This window comes from Grammomys surdaster, unplaced genomic scaffold (genome assembly GCF_004785775.1).
Source record: "Grammomys surdaster isolate TR1022 unplaced genomic scaffold, NIH_TR_1.0 139, whole genome shotgun sequence".
Lineage (NCBI taxonomy): Eukaryota > Metazoa > Chordata > Mammalia > Rodentia > Muridae > Grammomys > Grammomys surdaster.
In genome coordinates this window covers 4076267-4094544 of record NW_021604597.1, presented here as the reverse complement: position 1 = coordinate 4094544, position 18278 = coordinate 4076267, and the positions used below count along the sequence as shown (strand labels likewise).

Genomic DNA, 18278 nt, shown 5'->3' with positions numbered 1-18278 from the left:
GGGGCTGTGCAGGGGCTGTGCAGGGGCTGTGCAGGGGCTGTGCAGGGGCTGTGCAGGGGTGTGCCTCTTAGCCTTCAGAGACTCACTCCAGTTCAAAGTAGAGATGCTGACAAGTGGATGAAGCCACTTGGCTCTTTCATTTTAAGTTACGATTCACGAGATCATTTGTGGTCTAAATACCTTCAACAGAGGACTTGCCATGTAAAAATGACAAAAAAAAAGTCTTCAGAAGTTTTTAATCTGCTAAGAAAGACGTTTGTGCTGATTGATGCAGTTCACATGTGACATGTCACATGTCCTGTGAGGCGGGATGCAGTTCACATGTCACATCTCCTGTGAGGCGGGATGCAGTTCACATGTCACATGTCCTATGAGGCAGGATGCAGTTCACATGTGAACTATATCCTAAGATTCAGAATATTCACATATCCTAAGATTCAGAAGTCTGGGGTGGAACTTGTTGACTCTAAATGTTCTGCTTATCAAGATAAAATGTCCTTATGTCGCTTTTTGTTTATAGCCCCTGTGAACTCCATAGCACAAACCTAATAGAGCTTTCAGAAATTAGAAAAATCATAACGTCAAAGAAGACAGATAACTATTATACACATTGATGACAGTGTTCTTAGCCACATTCTGCGTTTGTGTAACCTTAAAAACTCACTGACTGGCCCAGATCAAAGACAGATCTATTTTAAGTATCACAGGAAAGAGTGATATTTTGTTTCATTAAATTGTATGTGCAGCAGCAGCATTCAAGAGAGGAGCTGATAAAACGGAGGCATTTTAAAGACTGTGTATGGGTAATGGTAACAGAACTATGCACCTGAGTCTGGGAGACTTGGAAGCAGAGAAAGGCAAGACGCCATTGAGTTGTTAAAGCCTCCGCCATGCACTAAAGGTTAAAAGCAGTCTCCTGCATTTTAACAGTTAAGAAAAAGCACTGCCATGGCAAAGAAAACATCTGCTCTTCCCTTTGGCTTCCTGTAAAGCTCACTCTGTAAGGGAGGCAAAGCATGTGATTTCAAGAGGTCCAGGAGATCTGCCATGCCTCAAAATATCTTCCTTTCCACCTGTCATGGAGCCTGACATACCGTATTTAATAGCCACTCCTTTGGTGGGAAGAGGGCATCACCTTGCTATTATTATAATCTAAGTCTGGCCCTCTATTTTCCTGTGCGCAGGATCAGATTTCTATGGGACAGCTGATATTAAAGGGTGTGGAGATCCAGAACAAAGCATCATGAGCCACTCCCAAAAAGGGATCTAAACATGTTTGCAGAAACACAATGGCCGATAGGCTTTATTGCAAGTACAAGCCTTCGGGTTTGCTACAGTGATTAATCACTTGCTTTTTGATTGTGTTTTAGCTGACATTGATGACATGAAAATATGCTATGTCTTGAGAGAGAGAGCAAATGCCACAAGTGATATGTTCCGTTTCATAGTGGAAGATGACGGTAAGTATTCTGCTCTCTCCGTGGCCTTTTTATTGATTTATTTGTTTTGGTTGCTCTTTGACAACATTGTTACAAGGAATCTTTTTCAGGTGTTACATTGTGTTCATGTGATTTTTATGCAGAGTGGATTTTGTGTCTCCTGCAAGAGTTTAGTCATTTCAACCTGATAGAATCCCACTCGTTAGTGGATATGGGTAAACATTTTGTCATTTCTGTCTTGTGGTTTGGGGGGGGGTGGTTGTCTGTATAAACAGGCTTCCTCTGCCCAGTTCAGATTTCTCAGGCACGAGGAAGAGGTGGGAATCCAGCCCTACTCCCACCACAGCCTGTGCCTGCCCTGGTGGGTCTTCCCCAAACAAGGAACCCTTTTCTAATTCACATTTGTGCTGCCTCCACTCAACAAGAACTCTGTGATAAATAAACTTGGTTTTGTTGCCCCAGTATCAGAGCATCTAGTGATCTTCTCAGCTTGGGGGATTTTTCAAGTTGGTCTAGGGAAAAGTTTTCCTTGGCCAAGTTTGAAGAGCATTGTAGAAACAGAAACTAGTACGTGGTATCTAAGTCTCCGAGACAAGAATCATCATTGCTGTCACCCACCCCCAGACCGCTCTGGCTCTCTTCTGTTTCTAAATACTCTGCCTCCTCACTCTGCAAACCTAGACCTGGAAACATGTAGCTGTTTCTGGACTGAAGAGAAAGATTTTATTTTTGTTGTGTGTCCTCATGGAAAGTCACAGAGTCACCAAGTATTTATGCTGTACGAACAGGACACAGAAAATTCTAAGAAAAAGCAACATGCTAGAGAGAACTCACTCCAACTAGATCTGAATCTGTTTCTTTGTGGTACTTTTAAGATAGGACATAATGTTTGGTCAACTTCAAGGAAAGATCCTTCTCATCCTCCATATCTACAAAGCATTAAGTGTCCTTGTTTAAAATATAGCTGGATACAACATGGCCACGTGTCTGAAAGGGATGTCTATTCCATGCGTACCAGAGAGGCAATAGAGGGTTACCCAGCGTGATCAGTTACTAGATTCTGCATCAGATCCCAGGCTTAATATAGCTAACATCTGTGTTTGTAAGGAACCAAACCATAGTTTAGCAATTGACATACTGGCAAAGGAATCTCAGTAAGGAACAAAGTCTTAAGAAAGAAACCAACTGATAAACTAAAAACATTGTACTTACTGACTCCTGATGCTCCAATAAAAAATTCTGCCAAACGAAACTGTACAATCATGCACCCAGTAATCAAATGTCAATTTCAGGCTAAAAGGTTCATCTTTAAAATGAGCAAACCAGACTTAGTAACAAAAAAATTCCTTTTTAAAATTACAGAAACATTAAATACATCTGTATTTTGTATCTGTAGTTTGTGGCTGGAGAGATGGCTCAGCAGTTAAGAGCACTACCTGCTCTTGCAGAGGACCCAGGTTGGGTTTCCGGCACCCACATGACAGCTCAACCACATGTAACTCCAGTTCCAGGGGATCTAATGCCCACCCTCTTCTGATCTCCTTGGACACTGTGTACTTGGGTGCACACATACATACATACATGAAAGCAAAACACTCATACACACAAAGTAAAAATAAATCCTTAAAAATGCCACAGCCTTTACTCTTTTTTTAGGAGTTATTTTATTATTTTATGTATGTGAGTACACTGTAACTGTCTTCAGACACGCCAGAAGAGGACATCAGATCCCATTACAGATGGTTGTGAGCCACCATGTGGTTGCTGGTAATTGAACTCAGGGACCTCTGGAAGAGCAGTCAGTGCTCTTAACCACTGAGCCATCTCTGCAGTCCTGGCCTTTACTTTTAAAAATGTACATAGTCATAATTATTCCACTAGTCCATACTTCTTCAGCTAGGTGGGAAAGAAGCATTACATTAACACTCAGGTCTGTGTTTCAACTTTGGAAAGCATTGTATTGTCTATCATATCTCAGAATAGTAAGTAGGGATGCCTGGCTGAAGACGTCAGGCTTCTGTTTTGGTTGCTGACGATGTGAATGTTGATGCTTATGAAAGCAGGAATGAAATCATTCCAGGGGTTCCTTTTGAGCTTCAGTTTCACATGGGAAGAATATTCTAGAGAGACCCTTCTGTGCCTTCCTGGCCACAAACATAGCCTGTATGACTGAGCTAGATCATAGCAAACGGTTATTAAGCAGAATGTACATGAACCTCCCTGATATAAGAAAAGTTCCTTTTGGCACAACAAACAGGAATCTATAAGACCGAAAAAAAACAGAAAGCTGTATGTTAGAGTTGATTCCACCAGACTTGTTAATGGGGTGGGGCGGTGTTATCTTGCAAATGGTCTAACACTTGGATGAGGCAACACACAAGGGACAGTAATATTTTGTGTGCCTCAATGGAGGCATAAAATGTATTAGCCACAGCGATTCTCTGTTTTATATAGACACTGTTAAGCCTTCTGCAAAGTGTGTAAACAGCTTCCAGTGTCTCACATCACTGTCAGACACTACTGCCCTAAGGGTATGAACTTTTAATGTCCAATTTTTCTTCCCACCCACTGAAGTCACCTCCTTCAAATCCGCAGTCTTGTTTTCAGAGTGATGGCTAGCTGAGGATACTCCCAGGACAAACATAATCCTCCGGGCTTAAAAATAAATAAATAAATAAATAAATAAATACAATTGAATTTCATGTCAAGGATCAGGAATGGAAGAAGAAATGATTTGAAAGCAGAAGCCTAAAACCTCTTGCTTCAGATTTAGTCATGTGTGGTTGGGACCTGGCTGGTCACAGGATTCTCCTGTTACGATGATGTGGTCACGAGTGGGTGACCATTCCACATTCAAGGAATGGTTCCTTGCATTTTGGGTTTGGAGCACTTTGATGTTAATTACCAAGTGATGGGAGGAAAGATTAGTGCGAAATGGATAGTGGTGGGTTTTACCTCAGGAGACCCCCTACTGTGTTAGAGCTTGACCCAATAACCCAGTTCAGAGTTCTTTACTATTCTTAAAGGAGCATTGTCAGAAAATAAAAGTGAGCAGCTTTCAGTATCTTATGTAAGCAATTCCAGAAGCTAAAACTTAAGGGGAAATGAACATTTGCTCCATGATAGAATGTAGAACACACACGCACACATGGAGTCCTTGTATATCAGAGATCTCCCAACTAGACCTTCTGTATGATTTATTGCTGCCCAGGCAATTTTGCTCTCACCACATCCCTGTGAGTTCAGTACAATAACAACAGCAAAAATATCATCCCTGTTTGGTAGGTGAAGGAAGTGAGTCACGAACATGGGTAACTAACCTCTTCACGTTGCCCAAGTGGACATATAAAGGCAGAACTGGATCTCACGCTCTTCCCCCAGACTGTGAGAACCCGTGGCTTCCTCACTGCTCCTAATAGGTAGAAGAGAGCAGAGACTCCCGGGCCTCTGCTCTGGTACGGGAAGAGTGGAGTCGGAACACTGTCTGCCTGTGGAAGGTACAGAAAGCACAGTATTGTCTAGATTGTTAGTTTTTATTCCAAAATACTTCAGATGTCCTATGATGCTCAACTGTGTAGTCCTTTCCCATTGCCATGATTTAATTCTTGATACTACAAGGTTCTCTAATGTAAAGTAGTCCGGGGACCTTTGTAAATTTCCCTCCAAAGACCTCCTCTTAGCTCTTTATTGTGATGTGAACGCCAGTTTCAAGTAACTATTTCAGGTATGCCTTACCCTCAGCCCTAATGACTTAGCCAGCTCAAATGTCACTTCCTCTCCAAATCTGTTCCCTATACCTCAATGAGGCAGTTAGCCATGGTCTTGGTACTCAAATCCCTAACCTCACTGATAGCAGCAATGTCCTACTGAGACAAGTAGCTCAAGGATGCAGGTAAGACTCCGTCCCTACAGTAAGAATGCCTTTGCCTCAAGACAGCCTTCTCACCTCAGAACCTGCTCAGACCAGAACATGTGGTACGTATAGGACAAATGTTAAAATGGATGAAGCCACAGGTGAAGGAAGAGCCCTTCATTTTTATGCAAGGATTAAACAGTATGCCCAAGAGAAGCTTCTGTAGCAGTTTCCTGTTGGAGCCTTGGCATTCCGTGAGGAGATTCTCCTATCCTAGTTTTAATTTAAATCCCCATGGCACCAACATGGATTCCTGGTTAAGTCTCCACATTTACAAGCACAAGGAACCAACCACTGTGCACAGTGACTTGAAATCTTCAAGTAGGGTGTCCTTAAGATAGGAAGAGCCCTATTTTAGAGAGCTCTCGTTACTAACCGTAAAGAGGCATGTTAAGGGGGAGAAAAGCTTTTCGGTACATTATGTAAACAACTTGACACTTAAAAAGAAATAAGCATTTTCTACATTACTGAGAGTGTGAAGCCAGAGCATGATTGTGAGCAAGTTCTTTTCTGGTTTGATTGCCCCAATTTTTATTTAAGAGGGGATATGAGATAATAGCCAAAGCAGTAGAAAACTGTCTTCATTTAAAGTATGCACAAGACTTATCAGAATGGTGTTGTTTGTTGTTGTTATTGTTTTAAGTTTTTTTTTGTTATTCTTTGTTTTAAGTCTCAAGATCTCAGGCTCTGATCCAAGATGGTCGTGGGGGAGACTGAGGGACTCTGGGGAAGGGGTCAGACTCATGGCCTCCTACAGGCTTGGCAAGGGTTCCACCACTAAACTGTGTCTCCTAGAATCTTTTTTGATGAGCCTGAGTTTAGGTTACATGGTCTTGAGGCTTCGTAAGCAGTGTAAGAGGAGTATTACTTTTATTCTTTATGAAACCGGTTTGGGTTTGTCACTTCCTACTCCAAGTTCTCTTCTGTCCTGGGCATGCAGTATAGTTCGGCTCCACCCGCCATCCCTGGCATTGGAACTGGGCAGCAGACATAATATTCATCTGTGTTGACTACTACAGTGTGCCTGGCTCACAGCCAGATCATTTTCTGTTGTTGCTGCTGTCTTTGAATATGCTTTCTGGTGGCCGAATTCTCATCCACCCAGATCGTTAATTCATGAGCCATGGAAAGATATAAATAGCACCTTGAGATAGGAGAGGAAGTCACACGGTCATTTCTGTCTCCGAGACGTCAGCTAAGGTCAAGGCTTTCAAGTTGTCAATCAACATCTGAGAAATTAAATGCTCAGATACAAAAGGGTCATGGGAACCTCCTCATTCTGGACACGAGGAGCAGGAGTTTTGACTTAAAGCTAGCTGGCTGTCACGAAAGGATGGAGGCAAAGTAATTACTGATAATTAGCTTGAATTTAAAGTCATGGCTGAAAAATATGAAGAGGCACAAAGTGTGGAGGGCAAACGAGGGTTATGAGTAGAGGCATGAAAAGATCGGCCTGCCATTGAGTTGAGAGGGGGAGAAAGCGTTCTGGACAGTAAAGCCAACTGCTAATGTCGGGAGAAGCAGGGGAAGGGCAGAGAGCCAGAGCCTTAGCCACAGGGCAGTGAAGCAGTGCCAGGCACTGATAAAATGCTTTAAATGTGGACACAGTACAAGCTTCGCTGGAGGACAGATCTTTGGGAGGACAGCAGCTACTGTGGCTAATGTTTGTGGGCCCTTCTTTATTCTTTGGGAAGTTCAGAATAGTTCAAGTCATCAAATGTCTGTCTCTGGTGTGTTGCTGCTCAAGGCGTGGCTCTAAAACACCCCTGCTCAGCATCCGTGAAAGAAGCCACTCTTCTGGCACAAAAGTGCAGTTCAGGCTTTATCAGCCCTCTTTACATTCATCCCCAAAGTCCACACCATAGCAATACCTGCTTGGCTTTATTGCAGATAGCGTTTTACTTAAATTAGGAACCCTTTGGCAGAGATTGAATCCCTCCCTATAGAGATTTAACATGAATCCATATCTACACCCAGAAGAAATAATATTGTCCTTTAAAAGCTAAGTAAATCTTTCTTTCACAGGCAATCAAAATACCATACTATCAAACCAAATATTTCTCTGTAGTACATGTTCTAAAACTCAATACTATCTTGGAAGTTTGTTCTGTGAGGCTGAGACAGAGGGAAGGCTGCTTTCTATGGTCAAGTTTATGGCTATAATTAGTATTATTCTGTATTTTGTAGAGCTAAAGAAGTGTAACCGAGAAACTAAGTGTGATACAGGAGAAAGGTCAGAGTCTCTGTGGGTAAACTTGTTTGCTATAAAGAGAGTCTTTATTCGTTTATTTATTGAGTTAGTCAACATACTTTTTTTGTCATTCCCAGGATTTTTCAGGTGTTTAAAATGGATGTTGGAAAACAATAATAAATATATAAATATATATAATATAAAATATAATATATGAATACAAATAAATATGTTGACAGCCTTTGACCTTAGACCTAGCCCAAGGATAAAGCAATAGACAGAAGATTCGGGAGTTTATGAGGTAGAAATGCAACTCAGAGGAAAGATCTCTCTGCAAGGAGACGCTTAGGCTTAGGATGAAGTGAAGCTACTGCAGGAAGAAGAGGGAGAAAGAGAAGCATGTGTAGAAGTCTGAGGTCTGGTGTTTAGCGCAGCAGAAGAGTGCCAGCATGCCTGAGCTCAAGGACAAACCATAGGGGAGGTGAGAGGGAGAGGAGAGGGAGAGGGAGAAGGAAAGGGAGAAAGGGGGATCTGGACCACAGTGCACAGCCTGTGCACTCAATGTATTAGGTATGCTCATTTTAAGACACAAGAAAGTAGCATGTTCCAATGTGCGCTTTAGAAGGCAGGACTTCCAGCTGCAGAGAGTTGCTACAGGAGCAGTAGTGTGAGCCTGGTAGACTGAGGCAGTAAGGCTCATGTGACCTGGAGTTGAGAGGGCCAGGCATGCTGGTGCACACCTTTAATTCCAGCAGTTGGGAAACAGGGGCAAATGAGTCTCTGGGTTTGAGGCCAGCCTGATCTACGTAGGGAGTTCCAGGATAGCTAGGGCTACAGAGTAAGATCATATCTCAAAACAAGACATAGAAGAGGATAGCTTTCCTACAACTTTCAGTCTAAATACATAATGTCTTGCTGGTTTGTTGAAGAAGTAGGAAGGAGTTGAGATGTGGGCATAATTCGGGGCTTCACAGCCCGTGGAGAATGACAGTGCAGGGAGAGACTGGAGGGCCTGATACAGAGATGGGGGGGAAGTCCCGGTGACTTGATTTGCTTTGTGAAGTCTCGACTCTTTTAAGTGTGGGCTCAGGAAGGCTAGCCTTTCATTCTGCTTCCTTGCTCTATCTTCCTGCAGAAGTGGGAGTTGTAACAAATGCTGCCATGAGCCTCTGCATCACTGGAAACACTGGAGACCTGACTCTGAGCCAAGCATCTCAACTTGGCCGGTCTCAGTTGTAGCTGTAAAGTGGGGGTTAGAATAGTAAGCAGCTAGTGGGGTTCATCTGAAGTCTCAGTAGGAAAGTGAGCTGAAAGTTTGCTGTTCGTACATCTCAGATCCCAGGAGGGACTGTGCAGGGAGATGCTACTGTCTAGCTGTGGTCCCTTCCCAGGTGACTTGGGGGCTCCTGCCTTCTTTCTCTCCTTCCTCTCTTCCCCACTACCTTCTCTCCTTTCTTGGTAGTGATGCTTTTGTTTATTGAGGAAGGTCTTATTATGTAGCCCACCCTGGACTTAAACTCCTGGTCCGGCTGCCTCAGCCTCCTAGTGCTGGGGCATGTGGCCACCCAGAATGTCTCCTTTTCTTCTTAAGCTCCTACATGTGTCTCTGCTTCTGGATTTTCCTTGTCTCCTTCTTTTTTTTCCTTCTCTTCTGCCTTTCCCATGGCAACCGTACAGTTTGACTGACAGGCTTTGACTGACAGGTGAGGGATTTACCGACACGACAATTAGAAAGGCGCTGAACTTTTCTTTCTATGTAGAGTGAAACTTAGGAATGCTTCGAAAGCACTTTGCAGGCTGTCAGTGACTTAACTAAGATGTCGTGAGGAAGTCCCTCCATATTTAGATAACAGATATATAACATTCCCATCTCCCCAGCTCTGTCAGCTTGTGTGATTTCTCCTTTCCAGCACCTGGAATATACATTTTGTAGGACTGAAGGTTAAAGACCATAACTTGATTTTGCTAAAACAAGAACTAAAACAACTGTATTTAGCAAATATCCAGTAATAGGTTAGCTTTATATGGAAGTTTCTGGAGCTAAGGCTGAAAACACTGATAACATTCTATATTTATTCAGGTCTTGAAATCACTTAAATGTACTTCGTGTATATTCATACATATGTATACACATATATACACATCACCTAAATGTCCTTCATGTATATACATACATATGTATACATATAAATCACCTGAATGTGTTTCATGTATATAGATACACATGTGTATATACACATGTATTAATCACCTAATATATATATATACATTCCTACATATACATACACACACAAACCACCTGATTGTGCTTTATGTACATATATACATACACACAAAAATTACCTAGTTGTGCTTTATATATATGCATATGTATACACAAACACACAGATAGAGACTGCTGTAGTCGTCATAGCGACAGATATTAATGAAGATTGTAAAGAAAAAGCCACTCTAACAAATGTCCCACTGAGGCTATTAACAAATGTAAACAACGAAGAGAATGTAGCTATGACATTTTCTTCTAAGGTTATTGAAAAGTGAGTGCTATGTACCTTTGGAGGTACTTAGCACATTTCTTCAAAGGCCAAATGTTGCCTCTGGAACAATGTATAATGTTTTAATTAACACTGAAATCTTTATTTTCTTGAGAGATTAGAGGAAGGCTTTCTAGTTTTTAAACTCTTGTAATCCTGAGGGGTTTGTAAGTAAAGAGTAGGTAATATTCTACTTATGACTACGTTGATCAAGTTTTTACCTTCTAAGTGTGAAAGCCATGTCTCTGAAATCCCAGTGAGGTCAAAGGGGCAAAGGGACATACTTAATTCTTATTGCAAATAAGGAAAAATAAGATTTACTGAGCTTGAACTTGGTGAAAATATGATGAATACGTAAAACACACACATATGAAGAAAGCCTCCTTGACTTTGTCCTTTCTGCACACACGCAGACTGATTTCTTTCTGTTGTTGTTGTTTGTTTGTTTGTTTGTTTTTGTGTTTTGAGACAAAGTTTTTTGTGAGGAACTTTATCTGTAAACTAGACTGACTTCAACTTCTCTTGTGAGCTGGGATTAAAGGTGTGCACTATCATGCCCTGACCTTGATTGATTTCTCAATGTTTATTTCCTTAGGGCTAAAATATTTATGTAGCTGAGAAAGAAATCTTTATCCTTGGTACTCAGTTTCTGAACAGATACTGTAAATTTACTGAAATTGCTGATTAGTTTGTCTCTGACTTTAATAATAATAATAAATAATAATAATAACACTTGCCAAGTGGCAGCGTATAAGCAACCCTTTAATGTTAAGGAAACATTTAATGCTAAGGAAACTGAAGTGTACCTGCAGTTAACTTACATTTAGAATCCTAGCAACATTGCCAGGAGAACTCTCCAGAATGAATTATTCAGTTATAGTTAATTACCATTTAATACAAAGTTCGGACTGTTTTAGCATCATTCGAACAAAGACACTAAAAGAGATTGAGAGATAATTACACAGCTGTGTTTAGTTTTTTATTTTAAGTAGTCCTTTGTTCTTCAAGTGAAGTTTGATCTAAGCTTGGAAAATGATGCCCTTCATGCTCTCTTGGGTGAAGGCACCTGGGCCTTGGTTCTCTTTGTCCCATTCGGGTGACATTCCTTCACACTGAGGGCAGAGGCACTTGCTCTTCACTCCTGTGCTGGATTCTTGAGCAGAGAATGTCATCCCGTCATCTTGGTAACGCCACCTGCCCCGTCTCACTCAGCTCAGGCAGGGGTGGGATGTGGAGCACACTGCAGAGTATTTCACGGAGTGTTCCTGAGAGCCACTTCAGAAACTGAACAGGAGGCCATGAGACTGCTCAGAGGACTTTAGAAATCCACAAGGCAAGAGAGAGCCATTTTGGTTTTCATAATTCTCTTCCCTTGGTGCCGAAATGGCTGGAAACTGAGGCCATTGCATTGTGGGTATAAGTCATGTAAAACTGCATTTAAGAAATTGTTTTTCACAAACCTTTTCCTGCTGTCTGGACTTCACTTTTGGTTCACTGTCCAAAGCCACGCAGTTCCTGAATCCAGACAGTTTTATCTCCCTTTTGAATTTCTGATGAGCTGCATTTCCATGGCTACTCTTTCCATTGTGAGTGTTTTGAGACTTTAGGAACCCAGCAGACATCAAATGCTTCAATTAGTGACTGATACCAAGTCGCAGTCTGAACGTTCTCACATTCCTTCTGTAGTTTCACTGTGGTTCCTTCCGTGTTTGTGAAGGTGGAGGAGTTTTACCGCAATTTCACTGATAGCTCTTCCGGTCCTAACAGCTGCTTATTTAATAAATATTTCTCCAGTAAGTGCACACATTTCTTCTCATAGGTCTCTTGTTATGTTGCTGTCCCTCTGACCCAGAAATAAGACCTGGCCTCTAAGGTTTCTAAAGATACTCATGACAGATTTTAAATATTTAGGAAAAGTATTTTCTTTCTTTGCTGGCAATTTTCTAAATTATACTTTTTTATAATTTATACTTTTTATATTTATAAATATCCATTCCTTTTTATTTTATGCATATGACTGTTTTGTCTGCATGAATGTCTGTGCACTGTGCATATGTATGGGTGCCAGAATTGGGCATTGGATCCTCTGGTTCTCTGGAAGAGCAGCCAGTGCATCTAACCACTGAGCAGTCCCTCCCTGCTTTCACTTTGTATCTCTGACTGACCATTTGGTAGGCAAAGTATAACTTCCAGACTCTTTCCCTTGGTGAACAAATCTACAGGCCAGTTCTGACTAAGCCGGAAGAGCACTGGCTAAGGATGTGTGCTGTGGTGAGCACTGGGCCTTCCTTCCTTCCTGCATGCTCTGTATGAGGCTCAGCCCAGGCTGTAAGCTTCCATACTCACTCCTTCCTCGTCCTCAGGAAGGCATTGCATCCCTCTGAGATGCCATAGCTGAATCTGTAGCTATCCACTATTTTAGAATGCTCATTCCTGTAACGATATATTCACTTACGTAATCATTTAAGTCATTATGCCAGTTATAAGATGGATACTTACACGGATATATTAATGCATATGTATAAGCATACATATGCTCACTAAAAGTTGTAAGTTGTACAGTCCTATTATAAGGTGTAAGATAGCTATAATATATTATATAGACATTATAATATATACACATTACACATATATATTATAATATGATTGTTAAAATGCTATGAGGATATTTTTGCAAGTGCACCTCAAATTATACTAATAACTTTAAAGTCATTTGTTTTGATGTGTCCTTTTGTTTAAAGCATCTTTCACAAGTTAAAGAACACCCTCCCTGTGACAAAACTTTCCTTTTCCTTTAGTTATGACTTCCCTCTCACAGTGGCATTATTAAGTGGCCAGTAGTCTCAAGGGGTAAGAAACTGCTTTCCCTGACAATGGTCTTCCTTGTCATGGTGATAGGACCATTCTTGGCTCTCTTAAGCAAATTCATCCAAACTGTTTCTAACCACAAAATAGGAGAGGTTTTCATACAGTCAGTATCTGTATTTATAGATGAAGTCAAGATGGAACTCACGATCAACGGCTAATACACTGGAAATGTGGATGGTTGCAAACAACCATATGGGTGCTGGGAATTGAACCCAGGTCCTCTGGAAGACTGTTCTTCACTGCCGAGCCATGGCTCCAGCCCCACCCACCTCTGCATGAACTTTTATGCTGTGTCAAGCCTTCTCATTGCTCCTCTTACTTGTGTGTGTGTGTGTGTGTGTGTGTGTGTGTACATATGGAAAAAAAGAATTTGCTGCTCAATGCCTTGGCATTTATAGGTGCTGCGGCTCCTTTAAGTTGATTGTTATGATCACATATTAAATACATAAGCACATATGTACATTCCAAACAGCACCAGGAACAGAGCGAGTTTATGGCCTCATCTTTTATCCCCATTTCCCTGTATCACTTTGACCAAACAGAGACAGTGAGCAGCCCCTGTATGCCCCTTCCCTAACTCTACCTCAGACCACTCTGCACATGGTAAGAATAAGCATCTAGGGTAACAATTAGAGCAAGCGATGGTTGAGTGTCACAGAGTGTCTATTCATGGAGCTCAGACAAAGCTCACATTGGCAGAGACTAAGCAGACCAGCAAGGCATCTTGTCGCTGAGATTTCCTAAGTGTGTAAACAAGGCCCCTAAATACCGTTATGAATTAAAAGTGTCTAAGAATAAACTCCTTTGAAGTTGTCCACTTTTGTGAGTCTCTGTTGATCTTAGATTGATCTCACAGCCACTGTATTAATATATGTGTGACCTTGGTGAAGACTGTATGAGACAGATTTTGGAAGTATAGATTTGCTCCACCAGGTTCTACCACATCCAGTCTCTCCTCCAGGGCCACTTGGTCACTTTCACTCTAACATTTTAATCATTTAACCTCTGTTAGCTACAGCTAATGAACTTACCTCTGGCAGTTTGTGATACACGTTGTATAGCATACTTGCAGTTTTCAGTTAAAGAGCAGTATTTGAAGAGAATTGGATTGCTCTGCACCTAGGGGTCCCATCCCCCACACTTTAGGGAAAGCATTGTTCTGTGCACGGGCATTGTACAGTCCCAACAGAGACCTTTTGTGTGTTCCTACACATCCTTATCACGCTTCCACTCCATCTGCTACAAGAATCCTATCAGGTATCTGCTGTTTCCTGTCATTCCAACACACCTGGGTACACAGTTTCACACTTGTGCACAGGGCGAACGGGATTACCATTGTCAAGGACGTTAAAGCGGATCCGTAGATGGTATTCAAGAAGGGGCTAGGTAGTCACTGAATTTCTGTGACCCCAGAGTCATTGAGAAAACTTTCAGATTAAAAACCCCTTAGTCTTCATCTTGATAACTATAAATATTTTTGCTAAAAGATCCCCATTTTATCACCTGAAAGATTATTATAGTGCACTGTATCAATAGGATTTACTGGAAGTGTTCTTTTCGACAAAAATATACATATTCATTATAGGAGGATAACAAATATAAAGCTAAAATTAAACATGTACGTTCACATAACCTTAATAACCAGGCAAAAATCACAATAACATTAAGGTATGATTTTTTTTCCCCAGAGCATGCATTTTACCCAAAGAGGCCTTATTTAATGTAGTCTGTCCTAAAGATGAACTTTCTAATTTCTTGGTACTTTTTGGACATTTTTCTAGATCAATGAAAATAGATCTGGAGGATATGGTGTGTGTGTGCGTGTGTGTGTATGTGTGTGTGTGTGTGTGTCTGTGTGTGTGTCTGTGTGTCTGTGTGTGTTGCTGTTGCTGCTGTTGTTGTTGTTTATGTGGTATATATGTGTGATATGTGGGTGAGGTAGGCTTGTGAGTGTTTGGATACCTGTACCTGCATACATACATATGCAAAGGCCAGAGAAAGGTGTCTTCTCTCTACCTTACTCCTCTGAGAGAGACTCAAACTGAACTGAAAGCTGCCATTCTGCTTACATTGCTTGGCTGGTGAGTTCCTGGGATCTGCCTGTCTATGCACCGACCCCAATGCTGGGGTAACAGGCATGCGCACCTTCGCTTTTTGTCTGTGTTCTAGGGATTCAAATGCAGGTTTGCTTGCACTGCAAACACTCCCACCACTGAGCGCTGTCCTCAGCCCTGGAAGGGTGTGTTTAACGATAAGCTTGTGTTTTACTATTTGGTTACATTATACAAGTTATTTAAACAACGGGAAGCATGTTAAAGAAGTCTGCATTTTACATAAGAGTGCTTAAATACATCCGCCTAATTATCGTGACTAATGATGGCACCCTGCTCTGCAGGTGGAAAGTACTTTGAAACCACTCAAGTCTGTTCTGTCTCCTGTTGATAACAGGTAGAATCCTGCTGCGTTCTTGTTTATCAGAGTTGATAAGAACAAGATCCCCTGTGCCAGTCCTTCTCCATATTATTAATAGAAAGAAAGAACAGTTTATAATGGTCTTTTGACCCTGGAATTCCTGACATGCCTATTCAGAGTATCTACCAGCTCTGAAGTCATTTTCTATCCTCCTATGATTAGTCCAGTGTAAACAGTGTTTCTTCCGTAAGTGCTAATGGCTGGTATTCTTCTGGTTTTGATTTCTTTTACTGTAAAAAATGACACTGAAAATATTTCCTTTTAAGAGATAATTCTCAGATAGGATTAGTGGTGCCAGTCATCCCAGCACCTGGGAGGTAGGAGCAGGAGGATCAGGAGTTCAAGGTCACGCTCGGATCCTTATGGAGTTCAAGAGCTATGTAAGATTGTGTTGAGGGAGAAAGAAAGAAAAAGAGAGAGACAGAGACAGAGAGAGAGAGAGAGAGAGAGAGAGAGAGAGAGAGAAGAAAGGAAGGAAAGAAAGAAAGAAAGAAAAAAGAAAGAAAGGAAAGAAGAAAGAAAGGAAGGAAAGAAGGAAAGAGGGGGAGGAACTGAGGGAAGGAAAGAGGAGGAAGGTGAGAGGGGAGGGAGAGAGGAAGATTCTGTAATACTAAGTATGTACATGTCTTCAGTCTTGAGTATGAAGACAATCAAAGGATGGGCAGGGCAGAGAGAGACAGGTCCTGCACAGTCAACAATTCCAACATGGCTGGCTCTTCATCCTAACAGTTTAGCTGACCAGTTTTTAGAACGTCAGTCAGTAGTTCTCATTATCTGCATTTAATATAAGAGGAAACTGAAACACAGAGGATTAAAACAAAATGTTCAGGGTTTACAGGAGTAACCCAGAAGTAAAGCAGGTGCTGCCATACACAAGGATTTGGGTTCAGTCCTTAGACCCCCAGCCCCCCCAAAACGAGCAAGCAGTCAAGTTCCTCAGAGTCTATTTCTTTATTTCCTATTGTTATAACACACTGTCACAAATGGAGTCACTTAAAACAACATGAAGATTAAAGTCCAAAAGGGATCTAACTATACCAAACTCAAAGCGAATGGACATGTATCCATCTGAAAGTTCTATAGGAGAATCTGTATTAAAAAGAAAAAAAAAATATCAAGGCTGGAGAAATGACTCAGTGGTTAAGAGTACCTACTGTTCTTGAGGACTCAGGTTTGGTTCCCATCCCTGACGTCAGATAGCTCACAGTCATCTGTAACTCCAATTCCATGGGAATTGATATCCTCGTTTGACATTCCTAGGTATTGTGCCCACATGGTGCACATGCGTACTAATAGACACAAACACATATGCATAAGTAAAAACAAAATAAAATTTTTTAAAAGTGAAAGGATCCATATTCTTTGAAGCAATCTACATATTCAATGCATTTGCCCTCAATATCCTAATATCATTTTTCAGAATATAGGTGGGGGAAGCCCTTTTTAAAAGTACTTTTAAACTCATAAAATTCACAGGGAACCAGAAAAGATTAAATGTCCAGTACAATCTTGTATAGAGGAACAAAACCAGGAGCCTCAGAGGCCTTGATTGTCTTGAGGAAAGATGGTGAGATATGCCAAACTAGACACTTTGTGCAAGCCACTAACTGAAGCCACGATCCTGGGGCTGAGGTATTGTTTACAAACCATGCATCAGACAAGGATGCGACAATTCCATAGCAGAAGTCAGATTTTCTGCCTTTCCCAGCTCCCGGAGTCTGCTTGCATTCATTAGCTCACAGCACTTTCTCTGTCTTTGATTGAATTTCCCCATAATTCTCTGCCTCCATCTTTGCCTTCAAAACACCTTGGGATTCTGTTGGCCTTATTTAGAAAATCCAGAATAACCATCCAACAAATATGGCTACCTGATAAGCATTCACAACTCCATATACAGCCCTGACCCTCTTGCCATGTAAAATTACAATTTCACACACTTTAGGAATTGAACAGGGATATTCAGGGGAGCTGTTATTTTGCCTGCCAGTAAGTAATGAGTTGTGTGATAACTGAGTTCAGGTTCGTCATCCCATTAGTGGAATTTAAATGACATGAGTCTGATCCTTCTAGTTGAAAGTATATGACCCTAACCTTGTCACAATGCCTGAAAATTTGAAGTTTTTTTGAGATCAATATGCGAGAATCCAAAAATGAAGTTTAAACTTTGAATGCTCAAGATAAAAGTTATCTGTAGCTTATTTTAACTGATGTCACGTTTTAGGAGGGAGACTTGAAGGGAAAAGGAGCAAGCACAATCGTAGGAAAAGAGAATGTGATGTTGCTGGCTTTCCTTGTGGCTTGCTCTGTAAGTTAGCCAGAGCTAGCCCAACAGTGGAGCTGTGCCAACAGTGATACCCAAATGCACACACCTAACACAAGGGAGTATAGAAAAACAGCCCCTGATGCTTCACATCCTTATTCACCCCTGTGTTGTTCAGACCCGCTGCTCACTGGTCCACTACTGGCGATATTTGGATTTGTGGCCAGAGACTAACAAGAGGAAGAGCCATACCTGGTACACATAGCACACTGATGGAAGGTACAGGTCACATCCATGTTCTAGAAGATTCTCATCATGTCTCTCATTGGGTAGATCCTGCCAGAACAAATGTATACTTATGGCTCACATTTGAAGAAGCAAAAGGCTTAAAGTCCACAATCCCTCACCAGAAGAAGGGGGAGATGTCAGTGTGCCCAGAGGGTTGGGGTCTAAAAGAAAAAGTTCTCTTTTCGAAAATGTATTAATTCTATCCTTGATACATATCCTGTACTGCTAGTACTTTATCAAAAGTTGAAGAGTATTAGAGATGCCTAGTTAGAGGCGCGCGCGTGCGTGTACGCACACACTCACACACTTTAAA

General features: G+C 41.4%; 1 protein-coding gene across 1 annotated transcript in view; it reads left to right on the top strand.

Annotated features, from left to right (window-relative positions):
* Positions 1 to 18278, top strand: part of Frem2 (FRAS1 related extracellular matrix 2) — a 133585-nt gene that overhangs the window by 9554 nt on the left and 105753 nt on the right. The window contains exon 2 of the mRNA XM_028763594.1: positions 1371 to 1460. Coding sequence (XP_028619427.1) covers positions 1371 to 1460 — 90 coding nt within the window. The remainder of the gene's footprint in view (positions 1 to 1370; positions 1461 to 18278) is intronic.